We start from the raw sequence: 25,997 nt of genomic DNA, 5'->3' as shown, positions 1-25,997 counted from the left end.
TCAGCTGCTGGCAGGGCAGAGGCACTGCTAGGAGAGTGGCATAGGCCCAGACTCCTGTGGTGCCCTATGGAGCTTCAGAGAGGGAGCAGATGGGGTCGCCCACAGCTTCCCTGGCTGCGGCAGGTCACAAAGTTGCCAGACACCCCCGCAACAAGAGCCATGCTTCAGAACTCAAGTTCTGTCACCTCCTTCTCAGTGGGGGACCGGTGTGTGTGCATGTGTGTGGAGGTGCTGGGCGTCCTCAAAGCAAGGCTCATCTCCCCATTTCCTGACAGTGGGGACCATCAGCTGTGCAGCAGGCCAGCCCCCTGCCCCACCCCGCAGGTGCGTGATACTGACCATCTTCTCCGTCTTGCTGAGGTTGACGTCCTTCTTGTTCCTGCGGCGTGCCTTGGCGTCCTCGATGTCCATGAGGCGAATGAGGGGCATGGTGCTGCCGCCCAGCAGCAGGATGGTGAAGAGCACAATGACGATGGTGGTGGTGCCGATGAGCTGTCGCTTCTCCATGGGCTCCAGGTCCAGGTGCAGGCTCAGGGCATAGGGGATGGCCCCCCGCAGGCCTGGGGGACAGCAAACAGCATGAGAGGACACAGTGAGGAGGCAGCAGCTTCATGGGCTGGCTTCCCTGGAAATCCACCAGCCCAACACTGCGACCAGCCGATTATTCTAATGGCCCTGCTAAAGGGCGTGTGCTCGCCCTGTGAGGCTTTGGGGTGTAAAGAGCAGGTGGCAGAGATGTGGGGACCACAGACTCACCTCCATGCCCACTTGGGCAGATCAAATGAGGTGGCCTGCCCCAGCTACAGAGCCCCAGGTGTGGGTGCAGGAGGACTTATCAAGCCTGACGCTCGTGTCCTGGAAACTGCAGGACAGCTGCTGTGGGCTGAGCCCTTCCTGTGTGTGCGCCAGGCCCGGGCAGGTGTTCAGCGTGTAAAGCATCACTGGATCTTCACAGGAATCCTTACCGAGCAGCGATACTCTTGTCCACAACACACAGATGAGGGATGGAGGCCAAGAGCAGCATGGCCCACCCAGGGCCACTCATCTAATACCCACAACAGCACAGGATGCAGTGTGTCCAGTACCCCTCCTATCTCGAGATGCTGCCCCTGTGGAGGCCCCTGGTGGCACTGATGGGGCTGTGGGCTGCTTAGGTGGTAATGAGGCTGGCTGGTCCCCTGTGAGGCTACTAGGAAACAACTGAGGGGCATGGACTGAGCTGGGAAACAGCACTTTCCTCTCTTAGAAGCTTCCTGGCTTCCTTGGCGCCGTACTGAGGGGACAGGCAGTCCTAGCCCCACCCTTGGGGAGCTCCTAGAGCAGCTGGGAGGAGACACAGCAAATGAGGGTTGTGAAATGGTACCTGGAAGAGAAGGTGGGAGGGTGGGGTGTAGACAGCACCAGGACCTGCCCCAGACAGGAAGGCAGGGAGGCTCACATCACCAGGGGGTAGGACAGCCAGACTGCTGCAGGCCAGACCCAGATGGGGAGATGGCAGGGCAAGAGCAAAGGGCACATAATACAGAGACATGGCAAGGACGAAGGACTCTCAGACTCTCTAAACCTGTCACGGGCCAGAGGGTTCAGTGGCATGGCACATGTCATGTGCTTTAACAGGGTATGTACCCAGCAAGTGCTTAGTACCAGCTAGCCAGGCCATGGGGCAATTCAAAGATTTCTTGGGCAAGGGAGATGCAAAGGCATAGGGATGGCGGCATCTCCATGGCATCCAAACAGGCAGCTGGAAACAGGAGTATGGATCCCAGAGGGAGGTCTGGGTTTGCGGGAACAGCTTTGGACTAGGTGGAAGTGAAGGCCAGTGGATGCGTGAGCACACTCAGTGAAGTGCAGAACACACAAACAGAAGCGGGGCTGGGGCCAACTCCTGAAGAAGCTGCTATTTGAGGGGTTAGTGAAGGGGGACGAGCCCAAGGAGACACCAAAGAGGAGAAAGGAGGAGCTTGCCCCAGAGGCCGGGGAAGAGGGTGAAACGGTCCTCATCAGAGGCAGGGGCGGTGGGAAGGAGGTGGACTAGGATGGGGGCGGATCCCTCCCCTCCAGGTCTGGCTGCGGGAGGTCACTGGTGACCTGCCAAGGCCAATTCCTGCCCCGTGGACAGACGGTGAAGAAGTGGGGAAAATAAGCGAGCATGGCTCACTCGCAGGGGTCTGGCCATGGCGAAAGAGGCGTGGATGCAGCGGCGGGGGACGTGAGGAGGAACTCTGGCTGAAGTTCCTGGTGTTTTGTAGGAAGGAGAAGCTCTGATTGCTTAAATGATGATAGGAGGGGCCGGAAGCAGACGCTTGTTCGGTGCCCCTCGTTGAAGATCCAGGAAAGCCTGGATGGAAACCCACGGAGCAAGAGCCCGGGGAGCCTGGGAGAGAACAGGAGCTGACAGCCCCCGCCATTTCAAATACACTCCAACCTTCCCTGTAACGCTCTCTCATCCTCATGCCCCCCTTCCCAAATAGCTCACATCACTTCAAAAACCTCTGACACACTTCTGCAACCACTTTACAAAGTAGTTTGCCTCACTAGAAAAAGAGATTAGGAAAAAAATGAGTTTTTCTCACCATATATATATGTATACATACATAGACATATACGTACATATATATGAAACATATACATTTTTAAACATGGCCTTTAGAAAGAAGAGAAATCTGAGACAAACTTGCAGATATGCCTTTGGATAAAGAACATTATAAAGTATGTTGCTATAACTCAACCCACACGGAAAATACTTTAATTATAATATTTAAGCAAGAAAGCATAAAGAACAGTATGTATTGCTCAAAAATAAATTTAAGGATGCCTATGGATCCAGTTCTTTAGAAGCAAAGATTTATGAAATCATTTCCATCCTTTAAAAAGCGATTAAATAGCAACTGAAACATTCAAATTAAACTACCAGAACTTTGTGACTTAAAGGAAAAATATCCAAAACTAACATAAGGTATGAAACAGTTTCAACTTTCACCTTTTCTACCTTGAGTCCATTATTACTTCAGCCTAGAAAACCCACAGGGAGGCACTGAGCCACGCCCAGCTGCGTCCTGGACTGCACTGTCCTGTCCAGGGGAGAGTGGCAGAAATCCCGGCTCTGCCTCCAGTGGTCACGTGACCCTGGGCATGTCCTTTGCCCTCTTCCAACCTAGCCTCGCCCACTTCATAGCACCATGGTGAGGGGCACCATCTTGGTTGCAGTAGGTGCCATTAGACGGGAGTATTGATTACTTGTGGCTTTGCCAAGGGCGCTAGCAGAGAACCATGGCTCTCTCTGTGTGGGGCGTGCTTTTAACAGGTATTTCCCCACTCCATTTATTCAAGATTTGACTTACCACTAAACCACATGATGAACATCATCTTCGGTGTGATTTTATGATCCCGGAAGAAATTCAGGAGGTAGGAAAGAGGGAAAATGTTTACCGCTCTGCCAAATAGTACAAGCACCTGTTGATAGCAACAAACTAAGTCTTAGGTGAAAACATCTGGCTCTTCACGCTGAAGCTTCTTGAAGCTGTTGCAGACTGTGTAACACATCCAGTACAAATGCAGCATTCCCCTCATTCCCCTCAGCCACAAAAGACACGAGCAACACCATGCTCGTGAGAGACCCAGCATGGGCGTGCTGCCGGAGCTGCGGGATTCTATGCATCTAGGAAAGGATAAAGCTTTGTACGTTACCTTTCTCAGTAGCCAGAAAAGAGAACCGACGAGGTATCAGGAAGGGCATTAGTAATGACAGCAGAACAAAACTGAATGCCAAGAGGCTGTACAGAAGTATTCACAGATTAGTTTAAGGAAAACCTGACTCCAAAGGCGCTCCTCCTTGGGACAGGCCTGCATTGATCATTCCAGCCCCAAGGGGACAGACAAGGTGTTTCTGCCTCTCCCTCAGGGAAAGGAGGGCAGCTGTGAAGGACCTACCCATGCGTGGAAACACTGCTGTCTGAGCAAGAGGAATGCAGAGGTAGGGTCTACAAGGAGGCCATATGCCCTGGCTTAGCCGGCCAGCTTCTTGCTGTGGCTTTTGGTTCCTCTCCAACTCCAAAGGCATGTTAGTCTTGGCAAAGTACAGCTTTATGTAAAGTTCACATCTTGTGTTGTTTGTTTTTTTTTTTTTTTGAGACAAGGTCTCGCTCTGTCTCCCATGCTGGAGTACAGTGGCGCGATTGTGGCTCAATGCAACCTCAACCTCCTGGGCTCAAGTGATCCTCCCACCTTAACCTCCCAAGTAGCTAGAACTACAGGCATGCACCACCATGCCTGGCTAATTTTTTAAACTTTTTAGTTAAAGATGAGGTCTTGCTATGTTGCCCAGGCTGGTCTCAAACTCCTGGTCTCAAGCAATCATCCTTCCTTTGCCTCCCAAAGTGCTAGGATTACAGGTGTGAGTCACTGCACCCAGCCTAAAGTTTAAATCTTATCCAAGTGGATTCTTAGGACATTTATTACTTTACTTTCATTTTCTTCATTTTGGTTCTTACCATAATTACTTGAAAAGGATGACACAGACATATACAGCACATTCTTTAGGCTTTCAGTTTATTCCTTTAACAAGCATGAATTTTACAGTATTTTTTTTTTTTTTTTTTTTTTTTTTTTGAGATGGAGTGCTGTGGTGCGATCTTGGCTTACTGCAACATCTGGCCCCCAGGTTCAAGCAATTGTCCTGCCTCAGTCTCCCTAGTAGCTGGGATTACAGGTGTGTGCTACCATGCCCAGCTGATTTTTGTATTTTTAGTAGAGACTGGGTTTCGCCAAGTTGGCCAGGCTGGTCTCAAACTCCTGACCTCAAGTAATCTGCCCGCCTCAGACTCCCAAAGTGCTGGGATAATAGGTGTGAGCCACCATGCCTGGTCAAGAGTAAATGTTTCCAATCATCAAACATTTCTATGCCAGACAACATGCTGATCATTTTACATGCATTATCCTGCTAAATTTAAATCCCTGCAAAGGTCTTATAAAGTAGGTATTATTATCTCCAGTTTATAGGCAAAGGAACTGAGGTATAGAGAGATGAAGTAATTGGTCCAAGTTGACAAGGCAGGAAGTAATGGATTCAAGCCTCAAATCTGGTTCAGACCCCAAAGCCCATGCTCTTGACCACTAAGCGGAGCTTACAGGGTAGGAACTGTAACCCATCACAGCACAGGCCATCTCCACTAGCTGCAGGGCCAGCCTGGGCCTAACTGCTTAGAGAAAACTGAGTTGTCACCCCAGGGCATCCTCTCATTTTCCTCCCAACCTGTGGCTGAAATAGTCACCTCCCTGTTTCACCCACTGAAATCCAATCTTCCATGCCTACACTGGTGTTTCAGGTTTGATTAAATGTGTCCCCTTTTATCCAGTGGCCACACTAAAGGCTATTATACTTTTTTTTGAGACGGAGTTTCGCTCTTTTTGCCCAGGCTGGGGTGCAAATGGCGAGGTCTCGGCTCACTGCACTGCAACCTCCACCTCCCGCGTTCAAGCAATTCTCCTGCCTCAGTCCCCCGAGTAGGTGGAATTACAGGCGCAGACCACCACGCCCAGCTAATTTTGCATTTTTAGTAGAGACAGGGTTTCACCATGTTGGCCAGGCTGGTTTCGAACTCCTGACCTCATGATCCACCAGCCTCGGCCTCCCAAAGTGCTGAGATTACAGGTGTGAGCCACTGCGTCCAGCCTAGGCTATTATACTTTCTGTAAAGGACTTTTGCTACTTTTGCTGCTTTTTTTTTGCCCTGAAACCTGAGTTTGGAGGACGAATAACAGTGACCAAGAGCAATGAGCTCTTGCTGAGTGACAGGTGGAAGTACCCAGGTTGCAGGCAGACTATCTTATAAACAGACAAATATAAATAGACAAATTTGAAGAAAACTGCAGTAAGAAGTACATAATAAACTATCCAGAAAAATTAGGAAAGAGAAAGAAATCCCAGCTCTATAACCACTGTGAACATGTGGCTACATTTTCTTTACATACTTTCTTTTTTTCTGTGCATAATAGTTTTACATGGTTATGATCAATTACATATTCAATTTTGAAATCTGCTTTTACCTCCTCACACAAAAACCTACAAACCTGTACTTTTATTTAAAGACCATAATATTCAAGGCCATTAAAAATCTTAAAAAACAAGACTGAGCGCGGTGGCCCATGCCTGTAATCCCAGCACTTTGGGAGGCTGAGGCAGGTAGATCATGAGGTCAGGAGTTCAAGACCAGTCTGACCAGTATGATGAAACCCCATGTCTACTAAAAATACAAAAATTAGCCGGGCATGGTGATGTGTGCCTGTAATCCCAGCTACTTGGGAGGCTGAGGCAGGAGAATCACTTGAACCTGGGAGGTGGAGGTTGCAGTGAGCTGAGATCGCACTACTGCACTCCAGTCTGGGCGACAGAGTGAGACTCCATCTCAGAAAACAAAAAAACAAAAAACCTTAAAAAAGTCCTTGCTGGGGATATTTATTCACTTAATTCTACCCCTGCCCCCTTAGTGTATGTTTGTGATTTTTTTTTTTTAACAAAAGAAACTTTAAACAAAAGACTGTCTATGTAGCTGTTGACTTTGAACAGTTAACAGTTACATAAACGAATCCGGAACATGTGTTTATTGATCTACAAATAAGTAATTAAATAAAAAAAACAAGGAAAATACTTACTATGCACCAGATGACAAAGGAAATTTCAAACTTGTGAGGAAAACTAAAAATGGACAGGCCAAGAAATGCAAACACACATGTTTCTGAAACAAACCAAAGAATGGATTATTTAACCCCAATGATTTCATTCCAATATGGTACTAAACTGTTAAGCAAGCAAACATTCACAGGCAGAATCCAATACAACACTTTCCTTATTTTCTTGAAAACCCTGCAGCCAATATCTTGGCCAAACTTGTGCTTAAATTCTCTTATTCTTTTCTACTATATAAGCAATATGTCCCTGGTATTCAGAAATCTCTTAATGTAATGAGTCAACTGTCAAATACTTCTGCAAATAAACGCAATCCCGCCCAGGGAAGATGGAAACACATGAATCTGCCGATCTGCTGAACACTGTCACTAGCTAGGGTCCCAACTGTGGCAACGTGGCCAAAATTCAGAGCAAATGACTGCGACGCCACATGACAAACGTGAAGGGGTCTTTAGTTAACTTCCACATGATTAGCTTAATATATTTAACATTGCCACAAGGTTTAGAACACAGCTCACACCCAGCAGGATTTGCAGAGTGAGACTCATTGCTAACTCTTGGCTCCACTCTGCAAGCCAAAAAGAGCCCAATATTTACTCTCTGTCACACAAACTTGTATATTTTAAGAAAAAGCACCTTATAAATTTCTCACACTAGGCTCTCTGCTTAAACTGTGATGTCCCTCAGAATAGCATAACGACTAAAGAGATTAAAACTGTATATATATATTTTTTAGAGACAGAGTCTCACTCTCTCTCCCAGGCTGGAGTACAGTGGCATGATCTCGGCTCACTACAACCTCCACCTCCCGGGTTCAAGCAATTCTCCTGCCTCAGCCTCCCGAGTAGCTGGGACTGTAGGTGCCCGCCACCACACCCAGATAATTTTTTTTTTTTTTTTAGTAGAGACAGGGTTTCACTGTGTTGGCCAGGCTGGTCTCGAACTCCTGACCTTGTGATCCGCACACCTGGGCCTCCCAAAGTGCTGGGATTACAAGCGTGAGCCACTGCGCCTGGTCTAAAACTGTATTTTAAAATAGCTGATCATAAAGAGCAAGGCTGTTTTACATTCTAACAATGTTTTTCCTTTGAATGGTACCCAAGTTTAAAACAAGTCCACAAGCTGGAGAGTTTACCCACCCTCCTCTCTTTGAAATTTTTTCTTATCTAATATTTGTGTGATCTTTCCAAATGAGCACATTTAGAAGACATTCAGATCTAGTGGATGCTTTTTCCTGGCAGCATCAACTCCAAGGTCTGGATATATCATGGTTAACCAAAGCCCCTTCACATTTGTCATGTGGCGTCGCAGTCATTTGCTCTGAATTTTTGCCACTTTGCCACAGTTGGGACCCTTGCTAGTGACAGTGTTCAGCCAGCAGGCAGAATCGTGTTTATCCTCTTCCCTGGGTGGGATCATGTTTATCTGCAGAGTATTTGACGGTCTTTCAGTCACACTTGACAAACTGTCAAAATTTGACAATTTTTCTAATGACCAATCCTCTATGGATGGATATTTAGATTGTTTCTATTTCTGAGAGGTTCAGCAAACACCCCAGTACAGGCTAAGTTCCACACGGTTGAACTGTTGGGCCAAAGAGTACGTGCCTTTTAAATTCAGACAGACATGGCAAATGACTCTCCAGAAAAGATTCCAGTAGGCCTGTTTTCCACACACCAAGGCCAGAAGTGGGTATTATCAAGCTTAACATTTGCCAGTCTGCTGGGTAAAAACCAGAATCTTTTTGGATGGATGATTTGCTTTATGTGTCTTTAACTGGGAGGGTCAGAGTCAGAATCTGTAGTCTCACTTTCTGAGAGAGGTGCTGTACAAATAATACCCTCTGGCCCAGGAAGAGAGAGACCTGGCCCAGGAATAGAGAGAACTGGCCCAGGAATAAAGAGACCTGGCCTGCATACCCACTTCTTGGCCATGAGACCATGGGCAAGTCACGTGACTACTCCTCACCTGAGCCTCCTTATCTGCTAAGTTTCTGCCTGGCCTGCCCCTGCCTTCTAGCATGCTAACAGTGTGGAAGTAGCAATTAAAAATGAGACAAATGACTGGGCGCGGTGGCTCTTGCCTGTAATCCCAGCACTTTGGGAGGCTGAGGCAGGTGGATCACAAGGTCAGGAGATCAAGACCATCCTGGCTAACACGGTGAAACCCCATCTATACTAAAAATACAAAAAACAAAATTAGCCGGGTGTGGTGACGGGCACCTGTAGTCCTAGCTACTGGGGAGGCTGAGTGAGAGAATGGCGTGAAACCGGGAGGCGGAGCTTGCAGTGAGCCGAGATCGCGCCACTGCACGCCAGCCTGGGCGACAGAGCGAGACTCCGTCTCAAAAAAAAAAGAGAGAGACAAATCCCCCAAAATGCCAGGAGTGACTTTGATGATGACAACTAGGGCAGGAGCCACTTGGGGGCCAGCTTAGAGAGACATGGTGAGAGTTGTTCCCCGACTCCAACCACTTCCAAGTATAAAGTTGGTGGGGAGATACATGGGTATGTCTGAGCGTGGGGAAAATAAGCTCGAACAAACTGCTTAAAGACAAAGCCATCATGGTTTATCCCAGCCCAACAAATGACACCTCTACTGCAAACTGTCCCCGAGTGATGTCCCTCAGGCTGCTCTGTGAATAAAAGATTCTGTGGACAAGTTTGGAAAATTCTGTAACTATATCCCCCGTTAAGGATTTTACAATGCACATTTGCTGAAAAGTCTGGCAATTCATAAATGTTAAATTTTATTTAACCAGGATTTCCTAAACTCTTGACTACAAAATTTATCTTTTTCTATCTTTCTTTTTTTTTGTTGAAGATCATAGCCCACTGCAGCCTCGAACTGCTGGGCTCAAGTGATCCTCTCAGCCTCCCAAACAGTTGGGATTACAGGCGTGAGCCCCACGCCTTGCTTGACTATGGAGCCATTTTCATCTAACCATCATTAATATTATTTCCAAAGACTACATTTTTGGAAATGTCACATTAATACATTAAAAATTCATGTCTCAAATGTTCATAATTGGTTCTCACTATTTTTGGTCTTTAAATCGTAGGCACCAGATGTTCATTTATTAGGTGTTTGGTTTACTTTATGAAATTTCAAAGCCAGAGGAACAAACAAAAGATAAGCGAGTACGGGATCTGGCTCTGAGGAGCTGCTGCCCTGCTGCCAAGGAAAGTCTCAACTGACTCTAAAACAGGGTAAGGAAGAAAGATCAGCTCTGGGTGGGCCTGTGCATGGCCACACAGACGCAGAACTCACCACACAAGAAGGCCACGGTGCGGAGGGTCTGCTGCATGAGGATCTGGGTGACTGGGGAGAGGTTATGGTGCGTGTAGTGGGACATCACAATGCCTGAGAACAGGATGGCCATGATGCCTAGACAGGGAAAGAACAGAACAGAAAGCACTGCCGTGTGATCCCCAACTCAGATCTCACAATGCCTGCAAGGCCCTGGGGCCTAAAGCATTAGAGGATTTAAGAAAAAGGAAAATAAACTAATACCTGAAGCCTCCCACAGGCTTCAGAAAAAATGCCATGGGTCCCTTCACTCTGGCAGCCTCATTACTAGCTGGGTGACCTTGAGCCACATTACTCAGAGCCTCAGTTTTCACTTCTGTACAGTGGGACTAATAGTAGCCACTCACAGAACTGTTAGGAGGGTGAGTGAAAATAAGCCACATGAAGTCCCCTTCACAGTACCAGAGCTAAAAAGGTATGGACTATCACTGACATCCAGGGATAGCACTGGCAGATGTGGAACCTGTGGCTATCGAGGGCCCACGGCACTGCCCCCAACCTTTTTTTTTTTTTTTTTTTTTTTGAGACAGAGTTTTGCTCTTGTCACCCAGGCTGGAGGGCAATAGTGCGATCTTGGCTCACCGCAACCTCTGCCTCCCAGGTTTATGTGATCCTCCTGCCTCAGCCTCCTGAGTAGTTGGGACAACTACTTTTTTTTTTTTTTTTGAGACGGAGTCTCGCTCTGTAGCCCAGGCTGGAGTGCAGTGGCCGGATCTCAGCTCACTGCAAGCTCCGCCTCCCGGGTTCACGCCATTCTCTGGCCTCAGCCTCCCGAGTAGCTGGGACTACAGGCGCCCGCCACCTCGCCCGGCTATTTTTTGTATTTCTTAGTAGAGACGGGGTTTCACCGTGTTAGCCAGGATGGTCTCGATCTCCTGACCTCGTGATCCACCCATCTCGGCCTCCCAAAGTGTTGGGATTACAGGCTTGAGCCACCGCGCCCGGCCAAGGGACAACTACTTTTTAGTAGAAATAAAGTTTCACCATGTTGGCCAGGCTGGTCTCGAACTCCTGACCTCGGGTGATCTGCCCGCCTTGGCCTCCCGAAGTGCTGGGATTACAGGTGTGAGCCCACCGTGCCTGGCCAACTGCACCGTTTTGCATAAGGAGCTTGAGCACCTATGAATTTTCTATATGTGGGGAGTCCTAGAGCTGATCCTCCACAGATGCTGAGGGATGACTATATAAGGAGTGCAAGCAAGCAAACCACTCTGGGGGGGCAGAAAGGAGCCTAAGAATCTGCGTAAGGATAATGTGTGGATTCTTTTTTTTTTTTTTTTTTGAGACGGAGCCTCACTCTTGCTGCCCAGGCTGGAGTGCAATGGCATGAACTCGACTCACTGCAACCTCCACCTCCTGGGTTCAAGCGATTCTCCTGCTTCAGCCTCCCAAGTAGCTGGGATTACAGGCATCCACCACCAGGCCCAGCTTATTTTTGTATTTTTAGTAGAGATGAGGTTTCTCCATGTTGGTCAGGCTGGTCTCGAACTCCTGACTTCAGGTGATCTACCTGCCTTAGCCTCCCAACATGCTGGGATTACAGGCATGAGCCACCGCACCCGGCCTCTTTTTTTTTTTTTTTTTGAGACAGGGTTTCGCTTTGTCGCCCAGGCTGGAGTGCAATGGCGTGGTATCAGCTCACTGCAACCTCCGGCTTCTGGGCTCAAGCAATCCTCCCACCTCAGCCTCCTAAGTAGCTGGGACCACAGGCACATACCACCACGCCCGGCTAATTTTTTGTGTTTTTGTAGAGATGGGTTTCACTATGTTGCCCAGGCTGGTCTCAAATTCCTGAGCTCAAGCAATCCAACCTGCATCGGCCTCCCAAAGTGCTGGGATTATAGGTGTGAGTCACCTCACCTGGCCAAATGTGGATTTTGATGGACTTTTAAAATACTTTTCCTTAACTTTGAATTTTCCCATAATCCTGAACTACTGTCATTTAAAAAGGTAATGCATCTTTTCTTCAGAGCCCTGCACCAGGGTGTCTACAACCTTCTGTGCTTATGCAGGATTCGAGCCTCGACATTTGTCCGCTGCCCTCAGTCACTCCTGTGGCACTCACAGTTCTCTTCTCAGCATCTCCCTGTGTAGGCAGCAGGAAAGGGGTCTGTATTTCATGTAAGGAAGCTGAGATTGTCTTAAAAAGTCATCAAATAAGCTGCCAAGATATACTAATTGCAAGTCAAACTTCATAAGCAAAGTTTTAATTCACTTCTGCCATTTTGTGGAAATAGGGCTTATCTGGCAAACTTTCCATGTATAAAAGGGTGAAAATTGGCCGGGCATGGTGGCTGATGCCTGTAATCCCAGCACTTTGGGAGGCCGAGGCAGGTGGATCATGAGGTCAGGAGTTCAAGACCAGCCTGGCCAAGATGGTGAAACCCCGTCTCTACTAAAAATACAAAAATTAACCGGGCATGGTGGCACATGCCTGTAATCCCAGCTACTCCAGAGGCTGAGGCAGAGAACTGCTTAAATTTGGAGGAGCGGAGGTTGCATGAGCCGAGATCGTGCCACTGCACTCCAGCCTGGGCGACAGAGTGAGACTCTGTCTCAAAAAAAAAAAACAAAAAAAAATCACAGAGCACTGTATTACAGACATGTCAACTGCTAAGCTTACTGTAACACAATACCCTACAAAATATAGGAAACCTACTTTTTTGTATTTCCCAGCAGGTGTGGGCTGGCTGAGTGACAGCAGGAGCTGGACATTTGATCTCCTAACCCCTTTAGGAAACAGCAAGTGCCTTCGCTCTTCATTTTCCCCTACAGTGAGATTCCAGCCATGCTTCCTGTAAGACACACCAGACATGGTGGGCAAAGGAAAATGAGAGGGTAGGAGACTTCTTTACCTGCTCCTTTAGGGCTCTTTGGAGCTCAAGATTGTTTTTGCTGCTGTTGTTTTTCTTTGAGATGGAGTTTCACTCTTGTTGCCCAGGCTGGAGTGCAGTGGCACAATCTCAGCTCACTGCAACTTCCGCCTCCCGGGTTCAAGCAATTCTCTTGTCTCAACCTCCCAAGTAGCTGGGATTACAGGCACAGTCTTGGCTCAGCCTGGCTACAAAGGCCGACGGTAGCCCTGTGGGATTGAGGATCTAACATGGACCAGTCTTCCCGCTGGTTTTCCCTACAGGAAATCTCCATCTTTAAGGACGTCACCAAATTCAAACATTTTGGATTTTTCTGCATGGATAAGTAAGCCCTGTCTGGGGGCTGAGTCTGGACCACAGCTGCCACCTATGCACTTGACCCACTGTTGGCATGGGGCCATCTGGACAATCCCAGAGGGCTTTACCCTGGGCTAGTGTGGGGTCAGGGCACCTTGAGTTCTAGGCAAAAGGAAAGAGGGTCAGCAGCAGGCACAAAAGCCAGAGGGATGGCTCAAGTATCTGCTTCATATGCCCTCCAGAAGCTAAGGGGACTCTCCACCACCCACACCACCCTCGTCTGCAGCCACTGGAGCAGACTATAGAAACACAAAAGGGGGGTTCGTGCAAACCAGGCTAACATTTTTAAGTGAGGTAAAAGGCACGGTATTTTTAAAAATACACTTATGGAAGAATCTCCTTTAAGAAGGCAAAATCATTTAAGCAAGCAGATAATGCAGCAAAAGCATTCAGCCTCCTGAAGGAAGAATGGCAGAAAAGAAGAAAGGGAGAGAGGAAATCTACTTCTGTTTATGGTTACATCCACTGTTTCAGATGTAATAAAGGAAGACAGTATGGGATTCAAATCCAAAAGGCAGTGAAAAGGTATCATGGTACAATTTCCACTGTACTGTGCCTTACTGTGTGTAAAATATGACATACTTCTTGAGGGCTGAGTGAAACCATAATGAGTATGCTATGTTAATTACTCAATAATAAACATATTTTGCCATAAAACATTCAGACTCACTGAGGTATAGAGTAAAAGAGAATCTCTATTCACACTGCCCGCTCAGAGGTAACTACTCTTAACTACTATTAACACTTCAACACGCAGACTGCCAGTTCTTTCACCATGTGATTATAAAGTTTATCTTTAAAGTAACAGGCTGGGCACGGTGACTCATACTTGTAATCTCAGGACTTTGGGAGGCCAAGGTGGGTGGACTGCTTGAGCCCAGGAGTTTGAGACCAGCCTGAGCAACAGAGTGAGGCTCTGTCTCTACAAAAATTACAAAACTAGTCGGGTGTGGTGGCACGTGCCTATGGACCCAGCTACTCAGGAGGCTGAGGTGGAAGGATCACCTAAACCTGGGGAGGTCAAGGCTGCAGTAAGCCGTGATTGTGCCACTGCACTCCAGCCTGGGCAACAGAGCATGATCCTGTCTCAAAAAATAACATTAAAATAAAATAAAAATAAAGTAATAAACAGGATCCTATCACATATATAGTGCCTATACCAGCAGAGCAATTTCTTTTCAAGGGCTTCCAACTCTCTTTTCTTGGTGCATATACTAGAACCCCAGCTCCTTTTCAGGCCTACAGAACCTGTGAGGCAGTGTCCTGGCCACACTGGTCTTCCTTCTCTTCCTGGAGCATGCCACACTCCCGCACATCTATCTTCAGACCCGTGGCTCCTGCAGTTTCTGCTGCCAAAACCCTCCTTCCCTAGAGCGTCCCTGGGCTGGTTCCTCTCACCACACAGGTCTGAGCTCCAGTGCCACCTCCAGGAGACACCTCCCTGATTGCCTGAGCTCCCAATCCATTCTCTACCGCGTGCCACTCTCTGTCTTTAATTTTTCTTCTTGTTTTTCTTGCCACCTGGAATTGTCTTATGGGTTTGCTTAAATTCTGGCTTTCTTCTGCAGGAAAAGGAAACTGATCTTGAGGTGTTTATAAATGTAGCCCCAACAGCAAGGATAGTTCTCAGCATAGGGTGGACATTTAATAAATATTTATTGAATGGGTGAGAGATTGATTTTTCAACTTAAAGAATTTAACAATATGTCAAATTCTTCCCATGGCAGTACAGACAGGTCAAGTTCATTTTTTAAGAGGCTGCACAGGATTCCATAGTGCACATGGACTGGAATTTGATCTTTTCCATTACTGATGAACATAGAGTTCCTTCCAATTTTTCTCTCCCAAGCAGTGCTGCAGTGGAATTCCTTAGATATCTGTGCATAAGAGCACTGCACCATACATTCTATCTTTGGCCAACTTCATGCCAGTATCTTTTTTTTTGAGATGGAGTCTCACTCTGTCACCCAGGCTGGAGTACAGTGGCGGGATCTCGGCTCACTGCAACCTCTGCTTCCCAGGTTCAAGCGATTCTCCTGTGTCAGCCTCCCAAGTAGCTGGGCCTACCGCACGTGCCACCATGCCCAGTTAATTTTTGTATTTTTAGTAGAGATGGGGTTTCACCATGTTAGCCAGGATGATCTCCATCTCTTGACCACGTGATCCGCCTGCCTTGGTCTCCCAAAGTGCTGGGATTATAGGTGTAAGCCACCCCACCTGGCCCATGCCAACATCTTAAAGCGTTATGTCGGCTGGGCGTGGTGGCTCATGCCTGTAATCCCAGCACTTTGGGAGGCCGAGGCGGGTAGATCACAAGGTCAGGATTTCAAGATCAGCCTGGCCAAATGGTGAAACCCCATCTTTACTAAAAATACAGAAAAAAAAAAAAAAAAATTAGCCAGGTGTGGTGGTGGGCGCCTGTAATCCCAGCTACTCGGGATGCTGAGGCAGAGAGCTGCCTGAACCCGGGAGGCAGAGGTTGCAGTGAGCCGAGATGGCGCCACTGTACTCCAGCCTGGGCTACAGAGCAAAACTCCATCTCAAAAAAAGAAAGAAAGAGTTATGTTATAATTAATCCTGCAAACTCATCCTTCGAGCCCTAAGTCCCCTCCTCTGTGACTCACCCTGACAATGTCACTCTGTCCCATCCCCTCCAAGCCCAGTGTTTGCTAACCACTCTGCCTAAGTAGGGTCTATTCATCTTTGAATCTTTAGTGTCAGAGGCCAAAGTGGCCCTCAAAACTGGCTTGACTGAACAACAAAAATAGTTAACATGGATACAATTAGAATGAATATTCTGAGAATAGCTAACGTTTGCTGAGTAATAGGGAGACTATTTGATTTGCTGTGGATACCAGGAATTTTTTAGAATAGAAGGGGATATTATTAATTCATCATGTTGAGACAGAGGGCAAACCAGGACTTGTGGCCACCCCAGTAGTGGCACAGATGCCCCATCAGGACTCTCACTTGCATTGCTCCCTTCGTCCTCAGCAAAGGCGTCAGGCTGGCCCTTTTACTTGTCTATTTTATGATGAGGAAGTAGAGCATGAGGTGGTTAAGTCTGTAATCTGAGGTTACACAGCCAATGAGAGGTGGAGCTGGGATTCAAATCCAAGTCTGTCTGTTATCCAGCTCCAGTTCTTAACAACCGTATTCCCTACATGTAGATTTACATAAATAATTCCCACTTCCTAGGAAGAGAATGTCCTGCTCCACAGTCTTGGGAACCACTTGAGATCAGTCCTTTGTGACAGTCAGGAAAAGGGGAGCACACAAAGGAAGGTGAAGACAGCAGAAACACCACGCTTTCCATCTGTGCTTTCACAGTGCGGCGCAGAGCAGCCACACACCACACAGGGCCATCCTGCCCCTCTCTGAAAACCCTGTGGGACAAATACCCAAAAGGCAAAGCACGGGCAGGGCAGGTTCCCTCACCCAGAGGCAGATCTGGTGTTCCTGGCTGGCACTGCTCTGTGTGGAGCAAGGTCCCTAAGGAAACGAAACCCCTCTCCACAGGAAACACTGCCACTCTGAAAAGAAGGTAAGAAAAACACTCCCTGATTTTAATCACAGATTCCAAACAGATGCATGAAACACATCTTTGCCAACAGGTACCTAGTGATCATCTCAAGGGGGTAGAGGAACAATTTTTAAAAAATAGATGTAAAAATAGCTAGGCTAGCCGGGTGCAGTGGCTCAAGCCTGTAATCCCAGCACTTTGGGAGGCCGAGACGGCGGATCACGAGGTCAGGAGATCGAGACCATCCTGGCTAACACGGTGAAACCCCGTCTCTACTAAAAAAATACAAAAAACTAGCCGGGCGAGGTGGCGAGCGCCTATAGTCCCAGCTACTCGGGAGGCTGAGGCAGGAGAATGGCGTAAATCTGGGAAGCGGAGCTTGCAGTGAGCTGAGATCCGGCCACTGCACTCCAGCCTGGGCAACAGAGCGAGACTCCGTCTCAAAAAAAAAAAAAAAATAGCTAGGCTAGAGCCAAATGACTCACAGGTAACCTTTTTGTAAGTGCCAACATTCAGTCAAGAAAGGGAACCTGATGGCGGACACCAGGATGGAATTACCCTGGTGAACTGGTTTGCGATGAAAAACAAAACCCTGAAAATGGCGAGTCCACTCTGCTTCCTCCTTGTGCTGCTCACGCAGCACCCACATGCGACTGCAGATAGCGACTGGGTAGAAAAATTCTGTCAACTGAGTCACTAAAGACCACTGGGACTTCCGCTTTGTGTCTGAAGAAATTACTGCTACACAGAACACTGTCCTGCTCTACATAACTACAAAACCTGATACAAGATATGAAACAACACTCTTTTCTGACATGGGACAAAAGATAGGGTAGGACTGTGATTCCTGCCAGAAGGGAAACAAGCAAGGCGGCCACTCTTTCCCCAGGCCCCCTGCTGAGCTGGCGGTCTGAGGCTGGGGCTTTAGAGGCTGTCCTGTTGAGTCGGGGCTGAGCTGGCGGTCTGAGGCTGGGGCTTTAGAGGCTGTCCTGTTGAGTCGGGGCTGAGCTGGCGGTCTGAGGCTGGGGATTTAGAGGCTGTCCTGTTGAGTCGGGGCTGAGCTGGCGGTCTGAGGCTGGGGATTTAGAGGCTGTCCTGTTGAGTCGGGGCTGAGCTGGCGGTCTGAGGCTGGGGCTTTAGAGGCTGTCCTGTTGAGTCGGGGCTGAGCTGGCGGTCTGAGGCTGGGGCTTTAGAGGCTGTCCTGTTGAGTCGGGGCTGAGCTGGCGGTCTGAGGCTGGGGCTTTAGAGGCTGTCCTGTTGAGTCGGGGCTGAGCTGGCGGTCTGAGGCTGGGGATTTAGAGGCTGTCCTGTTGAGTCGGGGCTGAGCTGGCGGTCTGAGGCTGGGGCTTTAGAGGCTGTCCTGTTGAGTCGGGGCTGAGCTGGCGGTCTGAGGCTGGGGCTTTAGAGGCTGTCCTGTTGAGTCGGGGCTGAGCTGGCGGTCTGAGGCTGGGGATTTAGAGGCTGTCCTGTTGAGGCGGGGCTGAGCTGGCGGTCTGAGGCTGGGGATTTAGAGGCTGTCCTGTTGAGTCGGGGCTGAGCTGGCGGTCTGAGGCTGGGGCTTTAGAGGCTGTCCTGTTGAGTCGGGGCTGAGCTGGCGGTCTGAGGCTGGGGATTTAGAGGCTGTCCTGTTGAGGCGGGGCTGAGCTGGCGGTCTGAGGCTGGGGATTTAGAGGCTGTCCTGTTGAGTCGGGGAAGCTGCACAGAAAGAGTGCTCTTGCACATCTACTGTGAAGTCCCCTTGAGTCTTTGACTGATACTGATCAGTATATATGTGGGATGAAACAAGAGGCTGGGGAAAGAATCATTAAAAAGAAGTAGACGGAACAATTCCAGAAGCTGACATGGGGCTGGGATTTGTATTCCCACCAGCCAGAGTGGAGAGAGCTCCCAATACCTGAGACACCTTAGTTAGGGCCCTGCTACTGTGCACCAGTCCTAACAAAGTTTAAATGTAAGCCTCAAAAAGGATTAAACTGATGCCAAGAGACTTAGATACATGCCAGAAGAAAAGTCCAGAAATAACACACAAAAAACAAAAAATATATATATTTTTTAAAAAGTCCAGAACTCCATAAAGGAATGCAATAAAATCTTGTACTCAACAACATAAAGTTCACAATGACTGACATCCAATCAAAGCTTACTAGCAAGCAAAGTGCAAGAAGATGTGACCTATAAGCATGAGAAAAATCAACAACAAAACAGACCTAGAGTTGACAGAGACGATGCAATCAGCAAACAAGGACATTAAAACAGCAATTAGAAATGTTTCATATGCTCCAGAACATAGAAGAAAACATGAATATCAAGAGAGAAATGCAAGAAATGAAAATAACCCAAAGGGATCTTCTGTAGATGAATTATAGAATATGTAAATGAGAAATACACTGGGTAGGATTAGCAGGAGATTCCACATGGCAGAAGAAAAGATCAGTGACTTTGAAGACACGGCAAAAGGAAATAACCAAAATAAAGCACATAGGGAAAAAAAGACAGAAAAAAAAAAAAAAGGCAAAGCATATTGTGAGCCAATAGCATGCTACCTCTCATAATGCGTAAATTGAAGTCTCAAGGGGAAGAGGAAGGAGGAACAAAAAAATGTTTATAAAGAAATAGGCAGGCCGGGCGCAGTGGCTCAAGCCTGTAATCCCAGCACTTTGGGAGGCCGAGACGGGCGGATCATGAGGTCAGGAGATCGAGACCATCCTGGCTAACACGGTGAAACCCCATCTCTACTAAAAATACAAGAAAATTAGCCGGGCGAGGTGGCGGGCGCCTGTAGTCCCAGCTACTCGGGAGGCTGAGGCAGGAGAATGGCGTGAACCCGGGGGAGCAGAGCTTGCAGTGAGCCGAGATCGCACCACTGCACTCCAGCCTGGGGCACAGAGCAAGACTCCGTGTCAAAAAAAAAAAAAAAAAAAAAAAAAAGAAATAGGCAAAAGCTTACCAAATTTGATGAAAGCTATAAACTCATATAAACTATAAACCCAAGCAGCTCAATGAACCAAAGGTGAATATAAAAAGAACCACACCAAGGCACATATAAATCCAGTTGCTACACACCTATCAGGACAGCTAAACTTTTTGAAATTAAAATAAGTGTGGTGGCAATATGAAGCAACTGGCACTCTCTCATACATTCTGATGGGAATGTAAAATGATACAGTCACTTCGAAAAACACTGGGCAGTTTCTAAAAAAGTAAAAATGTACTTACCATATGACCTAGCAGCCTTAATCCTAGGTATTTACCCAAGAAAAATGAAAACACATGCAAACTGTTCTTAGCCCAAATCTGGAAAACCCCAAATGTCCTTCAAATGGTGAACAGACTAAACAAACTGTGGTGCAATAAGAATGATAAACTACTGCCACATGCAAAAACATGGATGTCTCTCAAAAACATGACAACTGAAAGAGAGGAGACACAAAAGACTATGTACCCCATGATTTCATTTAAATGACATTCGGGAAAAGGCAAAACTACAATGACAGTGCAAATCAGTGGGTGCCAGGGCTCAGGACAGGCAGGGGGATTGACTGCAGAAGGGCACAGGGGAGCCACGTTGGGCTATCGATAAGAATATGCCACACCTTGACTGTAGGGGTAGTTATGACTGCCCACATTTGCCAAAATTCATGGAATTATATACTTAGAACAGGTCCATGTATTGTGTGTAAATTATACCTCAACAAAGTTAATAAAAAAGAAAATCTCTGCCATCCTGTGGCACAGATCAAAACATTCCTGCAATAGTGCCTCATTTCCAGAACAAGGCCTCTGAAGGGACTTCACTCAAAGGATGGGATCAGACTTCCGGGGCAGAGTCCTTCCCACCTGGCTGCCCCCTCACACAGGAACAGGAGTGAGTCATGTTCCATTTTCAGGTCAATACCCTTACAATGTAACAAGCTGGGGACACAAACTTGACTGCCACTTGTAGGCAGAAAGCCCAACTAAGCCAAGCTTTGCCAACAGGGGCTGCTGACTGATTACCAGGTGACCATTACCAAGAACATCACTCTGTAAGTGGCCACCCCTCCTCCAGCTGGTGAGTATCATCTTCTGGGGCCACATCAGAGTCGTCCCTGCTGCTGGGAGCTGTGTGCCCTCCTCCAATGGGGTGCAGGGAAAAGGCTCTGGGCCTCCGCTGTCAATCTCACTACCACCACTGCCTGTGCAGTGCAGCTTTGGGCTAATGACAACCTTAGTACCTATGCCACATGGGCGGTAGCAGCATAAAAAAACTGAATACTGGTAAAGTGTGTCCAAAAACGCCCAACATTACGTCACCGCCACACTTTGCTTGTCCCTCTATGTAGCACTGAGTACATGGTTTCATGATGATCTGTTTTGGAGGGAGTTGTATTAGAGGAGGGTTCTAAGCACTGGTTCTTGACTCAAAGACAACTAGTTTGAATCGTTGTTCCACCAATCCCAGCTGTGACCTTGAGTAATTTACTTAATTTCACTCAACCTCAAGTTTTCTCATCAGTAAAATAAGGACCTTCACAGTACCTCCCTCCCACAGGCTACCCTCCTCTGAGGGAGCCTCATAGGACTGATGGGCTAAATAAGAGAAGGCAGGTTAAGAGAAAATGTGACTGTGACACCAATGTGACTGTTTGAGCTACTGGATCCAGGCAGACCTAAATCCAGATGTGTGTCTAGGGAGCCAATAGATTCCCTTTATCACTTAAGCTCTTCTGAGTTGTGACTGTCTCTTGTGACTAAAGGTGACCCAACTGACAAAGCCTCTTTCATCAGGCAGGACAAAATGCCATCACCACAGCACTTTCAGGCTCTCTGTCACTTACCTGAGAGTGAGATTCCTTCTGCAAGCCCATAAGGCAGATAAGCAAAAATGATCATCATGCCAAACTCCAAGGAAGGTGTTTTCCTCAAGTCAATATGCTTCAGCACGTAAATGACAACTGTCAAGGAAGGAGAATCGAGGGAGAGTTGATGGGAGATGTGGAGAAGTCACAAAACTGCTGCTTTCCAAATATATGAAGTAAACAGGTACAGAAGATTTTGGAACGTCCCAAGGTTACAGATGAAAATTTGTCATTATGGATTTTTTTCCTTTGTAGGGAGACTGTTGCTATAAGAAACAAAACACTAAGAAATGTAAATTCCGGAGATAAATGGTGGTGGAAGATGAAAATCAACCTAAGTCAACTCATTTAAAAATGCTGACTTAGAGGGCTGGGGATGTGCTGGGCCATGGCACGAAGCTGGAGCTGCAGACACACCAAGGTCAGTTCACTCTGCCAGGTTCCTCCCAGGGCCATATCACCCTGACTCCTCCAACAACATCAGATGAGATCACTAATGCTACCCATCTTGCTTTCCCCATCAGTTTTGAGTCAAAGACAACTAGTGTGAATTGCTGTTCTAACTGGGGTTCCAGGCCCTGTTGAAGCGCAGTCTTTCCTATTCCTGGAGATTTCCAAACTCATGCCCCTGTAAAAGGAGAGAGCCTTGTATATATTGAAGTATCATTCACAATGCCTATACTGGAGCTCACAGTACCCATTTGCTCCACTTCATTTTGATAGATACTTTTTTTTTTTTTTTAAAGAAAAAGATATAGAGGAAAATACTGAAATGAAAATTTTCTTTTCCATTCTGTTTATTGGTACAATATGAGAAGCTGTCAGCCAACTCAATAGAGCCTTTAGACTTCTAGATAAAGGAGTTGATGGGAAAATTCAACAGGATGGCAGAAAAATATGCCTGTAACCAGGCAAAAGAGTCTCTTCCGGCCATCTGTGAAACAAACTGCTCATGGAGGCGGGCCAGGTGGCCATCTCCCTGAGACATAGGCTTAGGCGCGCACCAAAGTGGTCTACTGCCTGTTACTATTTTAAACATAATGAAATTTCTACAGCAATAAAGGTGTCGTTGGCCTTAACAAGACTCTTTCCATCTCCAGCTAGAAAAGCTTATTGGTTGTTAAATAACAAAATCAGTGCAAATAACTCAATGGAACACATTTTGAAAGCCCCTTTTTCAATCCTTCTGGATAAACACTTTCAGTGGGATAAAAATTTTCTCTGTTTAACATTTTATTTTTATTTATGTATTTTTTAGAGACGAGGTCTCACTATATTCCATTGCTCAGGCTGGTCTTGAACTCCTGGGCGAAAGCAATTCTCCAGCCTTAGCCTCTTAAAGTGCTGGGATTACAGGCGTGAGCCACTGCACCTGGTCTATTTGACATTTTCAAAGAAAATTAATTTCTAATTTTCCAAATGTGAAAAGTAAGATGGCAGAAAATGAAAATCATCTGAGTGTGGTTATCATACTCTGGGAACTGAGAGGTCCCCAAAATCATATCTGATATCCAACAGTGTATATGTTTTTTAAACTTTGAAAAGTGACATTCTAAATTTCACATGTTAAATTAAAAAATCCTTGAGTTAGAGTGTTTCTCAAACAAAAACTAAGCAAAAAATCCTCCTTTAAGCAAAACCTTCATCTAAAATTGGCCCCCTTAAAAAACAGGAGAAACTGGCTAGAGACAGAAGCCATCAAGAATAATCTCAACCCTGTATGCTCATCACATTAAAAGGATATTAATGCAGAAATTAAGCCAGTGAGAGTGCCGAGCGCTGCAGAGCCAAAGAACATTTTGAGGAAGTAGTCAAGGGCTTGTAAAAATGTTTGCCACCCACTGACATCTGACATATTTTTTCTTGTTAAACCTTCAGCTGTGCTAGGAAATGAAAGAAAACAGAAGTTAAAATGTTATATATACAAAGGTCTTAGAAATTAACTTAAAACTTATCTCTTGCTTATTCCCTCATTCATTCATTCATTCATTCATTCATTCATTCATTCATACCATCATTCATTCAGTCAGCCAAACGTCTACTGTTCACCTACTTTGTCCCAGGTACTGTTACTTTCTGGGGTTCAGAGATGAGAGCAAAGTTGCTGCCCTTAAGGAGCTCCTCCCTTCAGGCTAACAAGGGAGAAAACAAGATGAACACTAAAGACAATCTGCAGGAAGGGTAGAGGGCTGTAGAAACACAGGATGGGCGGGTAACTAACTCAGACTGGCTGGGCTCAAGGAAGGTGCTTGAGAAAATGTGGGCTGATGCCGGGCGTGGTGGCTCACACCTGTAATCCCAGCACTTTGGGAGGCCGAGGTAAGTGGATCACTTGAGGGCAGGAGTTCAGATCAGCCTGGCCAACATGGTGAAACCCTAACTCTACTAAAAATACAAAAAGTATCCGGGTGTGGTGGCACACGTGTGCCTGTAATCCCAGCTACTCAGGAGGCTGAGGCAGGAGAATTGCTTGAACCCAGGAGGCAGAGGTTGCAGTGAGCCAAGATTGCACCACTACACTCCAGCGTGGGCAACAGAGCAAGACTCTGTCTCAAAAAAATAAAAAATAAAAAAGGCGAGGGGAGGGGTGGGTTTAGATTTGGGATAAAAACGACTTGCCCAGGTGAAGAAATGGGGGAAGGCACCCAGTGAGGGAACAGCATCTGCAAAGGAAGGGAGCCCATGCATATGCAGCCCATTGTAGGAACTTTCAAGTACCAAGATTAATGCAGCTAAAACGTGGCAGGGGGAGTGGTGGGGCGGGGGAGGTGGGGGTGGGACAGTGGCAGGAGGCAAGGTGACAGTAGTGGCAGAGGAACAGGGCACAGCCCGGGAAACGCACTGGTATTTCAGCTTGAAGGCCTCGGAAGTCAATGGGAAGGATTTCAGTACAGAAATCTTGTGATAAAACCTGAAATTGAGGCTACGGCAAGAAGTCAGATTAGAATGGAGCTACCCAAAGAAAAAATGCCCGAGGTTTCAGGCTGAGAGGGAAGATATAGGAGACATTAAGGAGGAAGAAATCAAAGAACTTTCCTTTTACTGTAACAGAACAAAGTAAAATGTCAGATGTTATTAAATTTAATTGTTGGTTTTGTTCTCAAAGGTAAAAGCATTATGGAGTTATTCTCATTAAATATCCTCCTCCTGTCTCTCAAATCCATCCCCTTTTCTCCCTCCCCTACTGCCCTTTACTACCAGGGATAAGTCTCACTGAGCTCTCTCTCAACATCCTTGTCTTCCTACAGACCAACCCCGTTCTCCACTCAGTGGCCTAAATGATCCCCCTCTTTTTGTTTTTGAGACAGGGTCTCACTCTGTCACCTAGGCAAAGTGCAGTGGCGTGACCTCAGCTCACTGCATCCTCTGCTTCCCGAGGCTCAAGTGATCCTCCCACGTCAGCTCCAGAGTAGCTGAGACCACAGGTACGCATCACCACACTCGGCGTTTTTGTATTTTCTGTAAAGATGGGATTTCACCATGTTGCCCAGGCTGGTCTTGAACTCCTGGGCTCAAGCAATTCACTTGCCTCAACATCCCAAAGTGCTAGAAATACAGGGCCTAACTGATCCTTTTCAAAGGCACACCTGATCGGGTTACCAGCCTGTTCAGAACTCAGAGTTTCAGGCCAGGCGCGGTGGCTCAAGCCTGTAATCCCAGCACTTTGGGAGGCCGAGACGGGTGGATCACGAGGTCAGGAGATCGAGACCATCCTGGCTAACATGGTGAAACCCCGTCTCCACTAAAAAATACAAAAAACTAGCCGGGCAAAGTGGCGGGTGCCTGTAGTCCCAGCTACTCGGGAGGCTGAGGCAGGAGAATGGCGTGAACCTGGGAGGCAGAGCTTGCAGTGAGCTGAGATCCGGCCACGGCACTCCAACCTGGGCGACAGAGCAAGACTCCGTCTCAAAAAAAAAAAAAAAGAACTCAGAGTTTCCTGACATCACCAGGAAGCCCAGTCTTAGTCTGACCTGGCTCCCACCTGCCATACCTCTCTGACCTTACCTCCTCCTCCCCAGATCTAAACATCTGGGCCACACTGTCACTAGCACCTCCCAGGTGGTCACCATTCACCTTTCCCTGCCCCAGCTAACTCGCTATTCATCCCTCAGAACCCAGGATCAGTGCCACTCCCTCAGGGACACCTGCCCTGATCCCTTCACGCAGGCCTGCCCATGTAACGTTTGTCATGGCGCCTGACTTCTCCTTCACAGCATGGGAAACTGTAGTGCCTCATTCCACGAGGATGAAGCCTGTGTCCATCTTGTTTGCTGCCTTATGTCCGGGGCTTAAAGCAGAGCCTCGCACACAAAAGACAGTCAATACCTTTTTATTGACTCAGCAAATGAAACAAAGAATACTCAACAGTAATACTCAGCTTCATCAATCACCATGTCATGAATTGGTATCGT

General features: G+C 47.1%; 1 protein-coding gene across 6 annotated transcripts in view; it reads right to left on the bottom strand.

Annotated features, from left to right (window-relative positions):
• The window catches only part of SLC9A8 (solute carrier family 9 member A8), an 82,211-nt gene that overhangs the window by 7,545 nt on the left and 48,669 nt on the right, over positions 1-25,997 (bottom strand). For 4 of the 6 annotated variants that reach the window (XR_001447450.3, XM_077951983.1, XM_028828504.2 and 1 more), the window contains exons 9-14: positions 23,330-23,468; positions 21,565-21,670; positions 9,956-10,072; positions 6,652-6,734; positions 3,342-3,453; positions 340-560 (exon numbers count right to left, since the gene is read on the bottom strand). Coding sequence is in view for 4 of the 6 variants with exons in the window: in XM_077951983.1 (XP_077808109.1) it covers positions 340-560; positions 3,342-3,453; positions 6,652-6,734; positions 9,956-10,072; positions 21,565-21,670; positions 23,330-23,468 (778 nt within the window). In the remaining 2 variants the exon portion in view is untranslated. The remainder of the gene's footprint in view (positions 1-339; positions 561-3,341; positions 3,454-6,651; positions 6,735-9,955; positions 10,073-21,564; positions 21,671-23,329; positions 23,469-25,997) is intronic. The other 2 variants (XR_013400043.1, XM_015148790.3) reach the window with 1 other exon arrangement.

This window comes from Macaca mulatta, chromosome 10 (assembly GCF_049350105.2).
Source record: "Macaca mulatta isolate MMU2019108-1 chromosome 10, T2T-MMU8v2.0, whole genome shotgun sequence".
Lineage (NCBI taxonomy): Eukaryota > Metazoa > Chordata > Mammalia > Primates > Cercopithecidae > Macaca > Macaca mulatta.
This window is presented reverse-complemented; position numbering and strand designations above follow the sequence as displayed.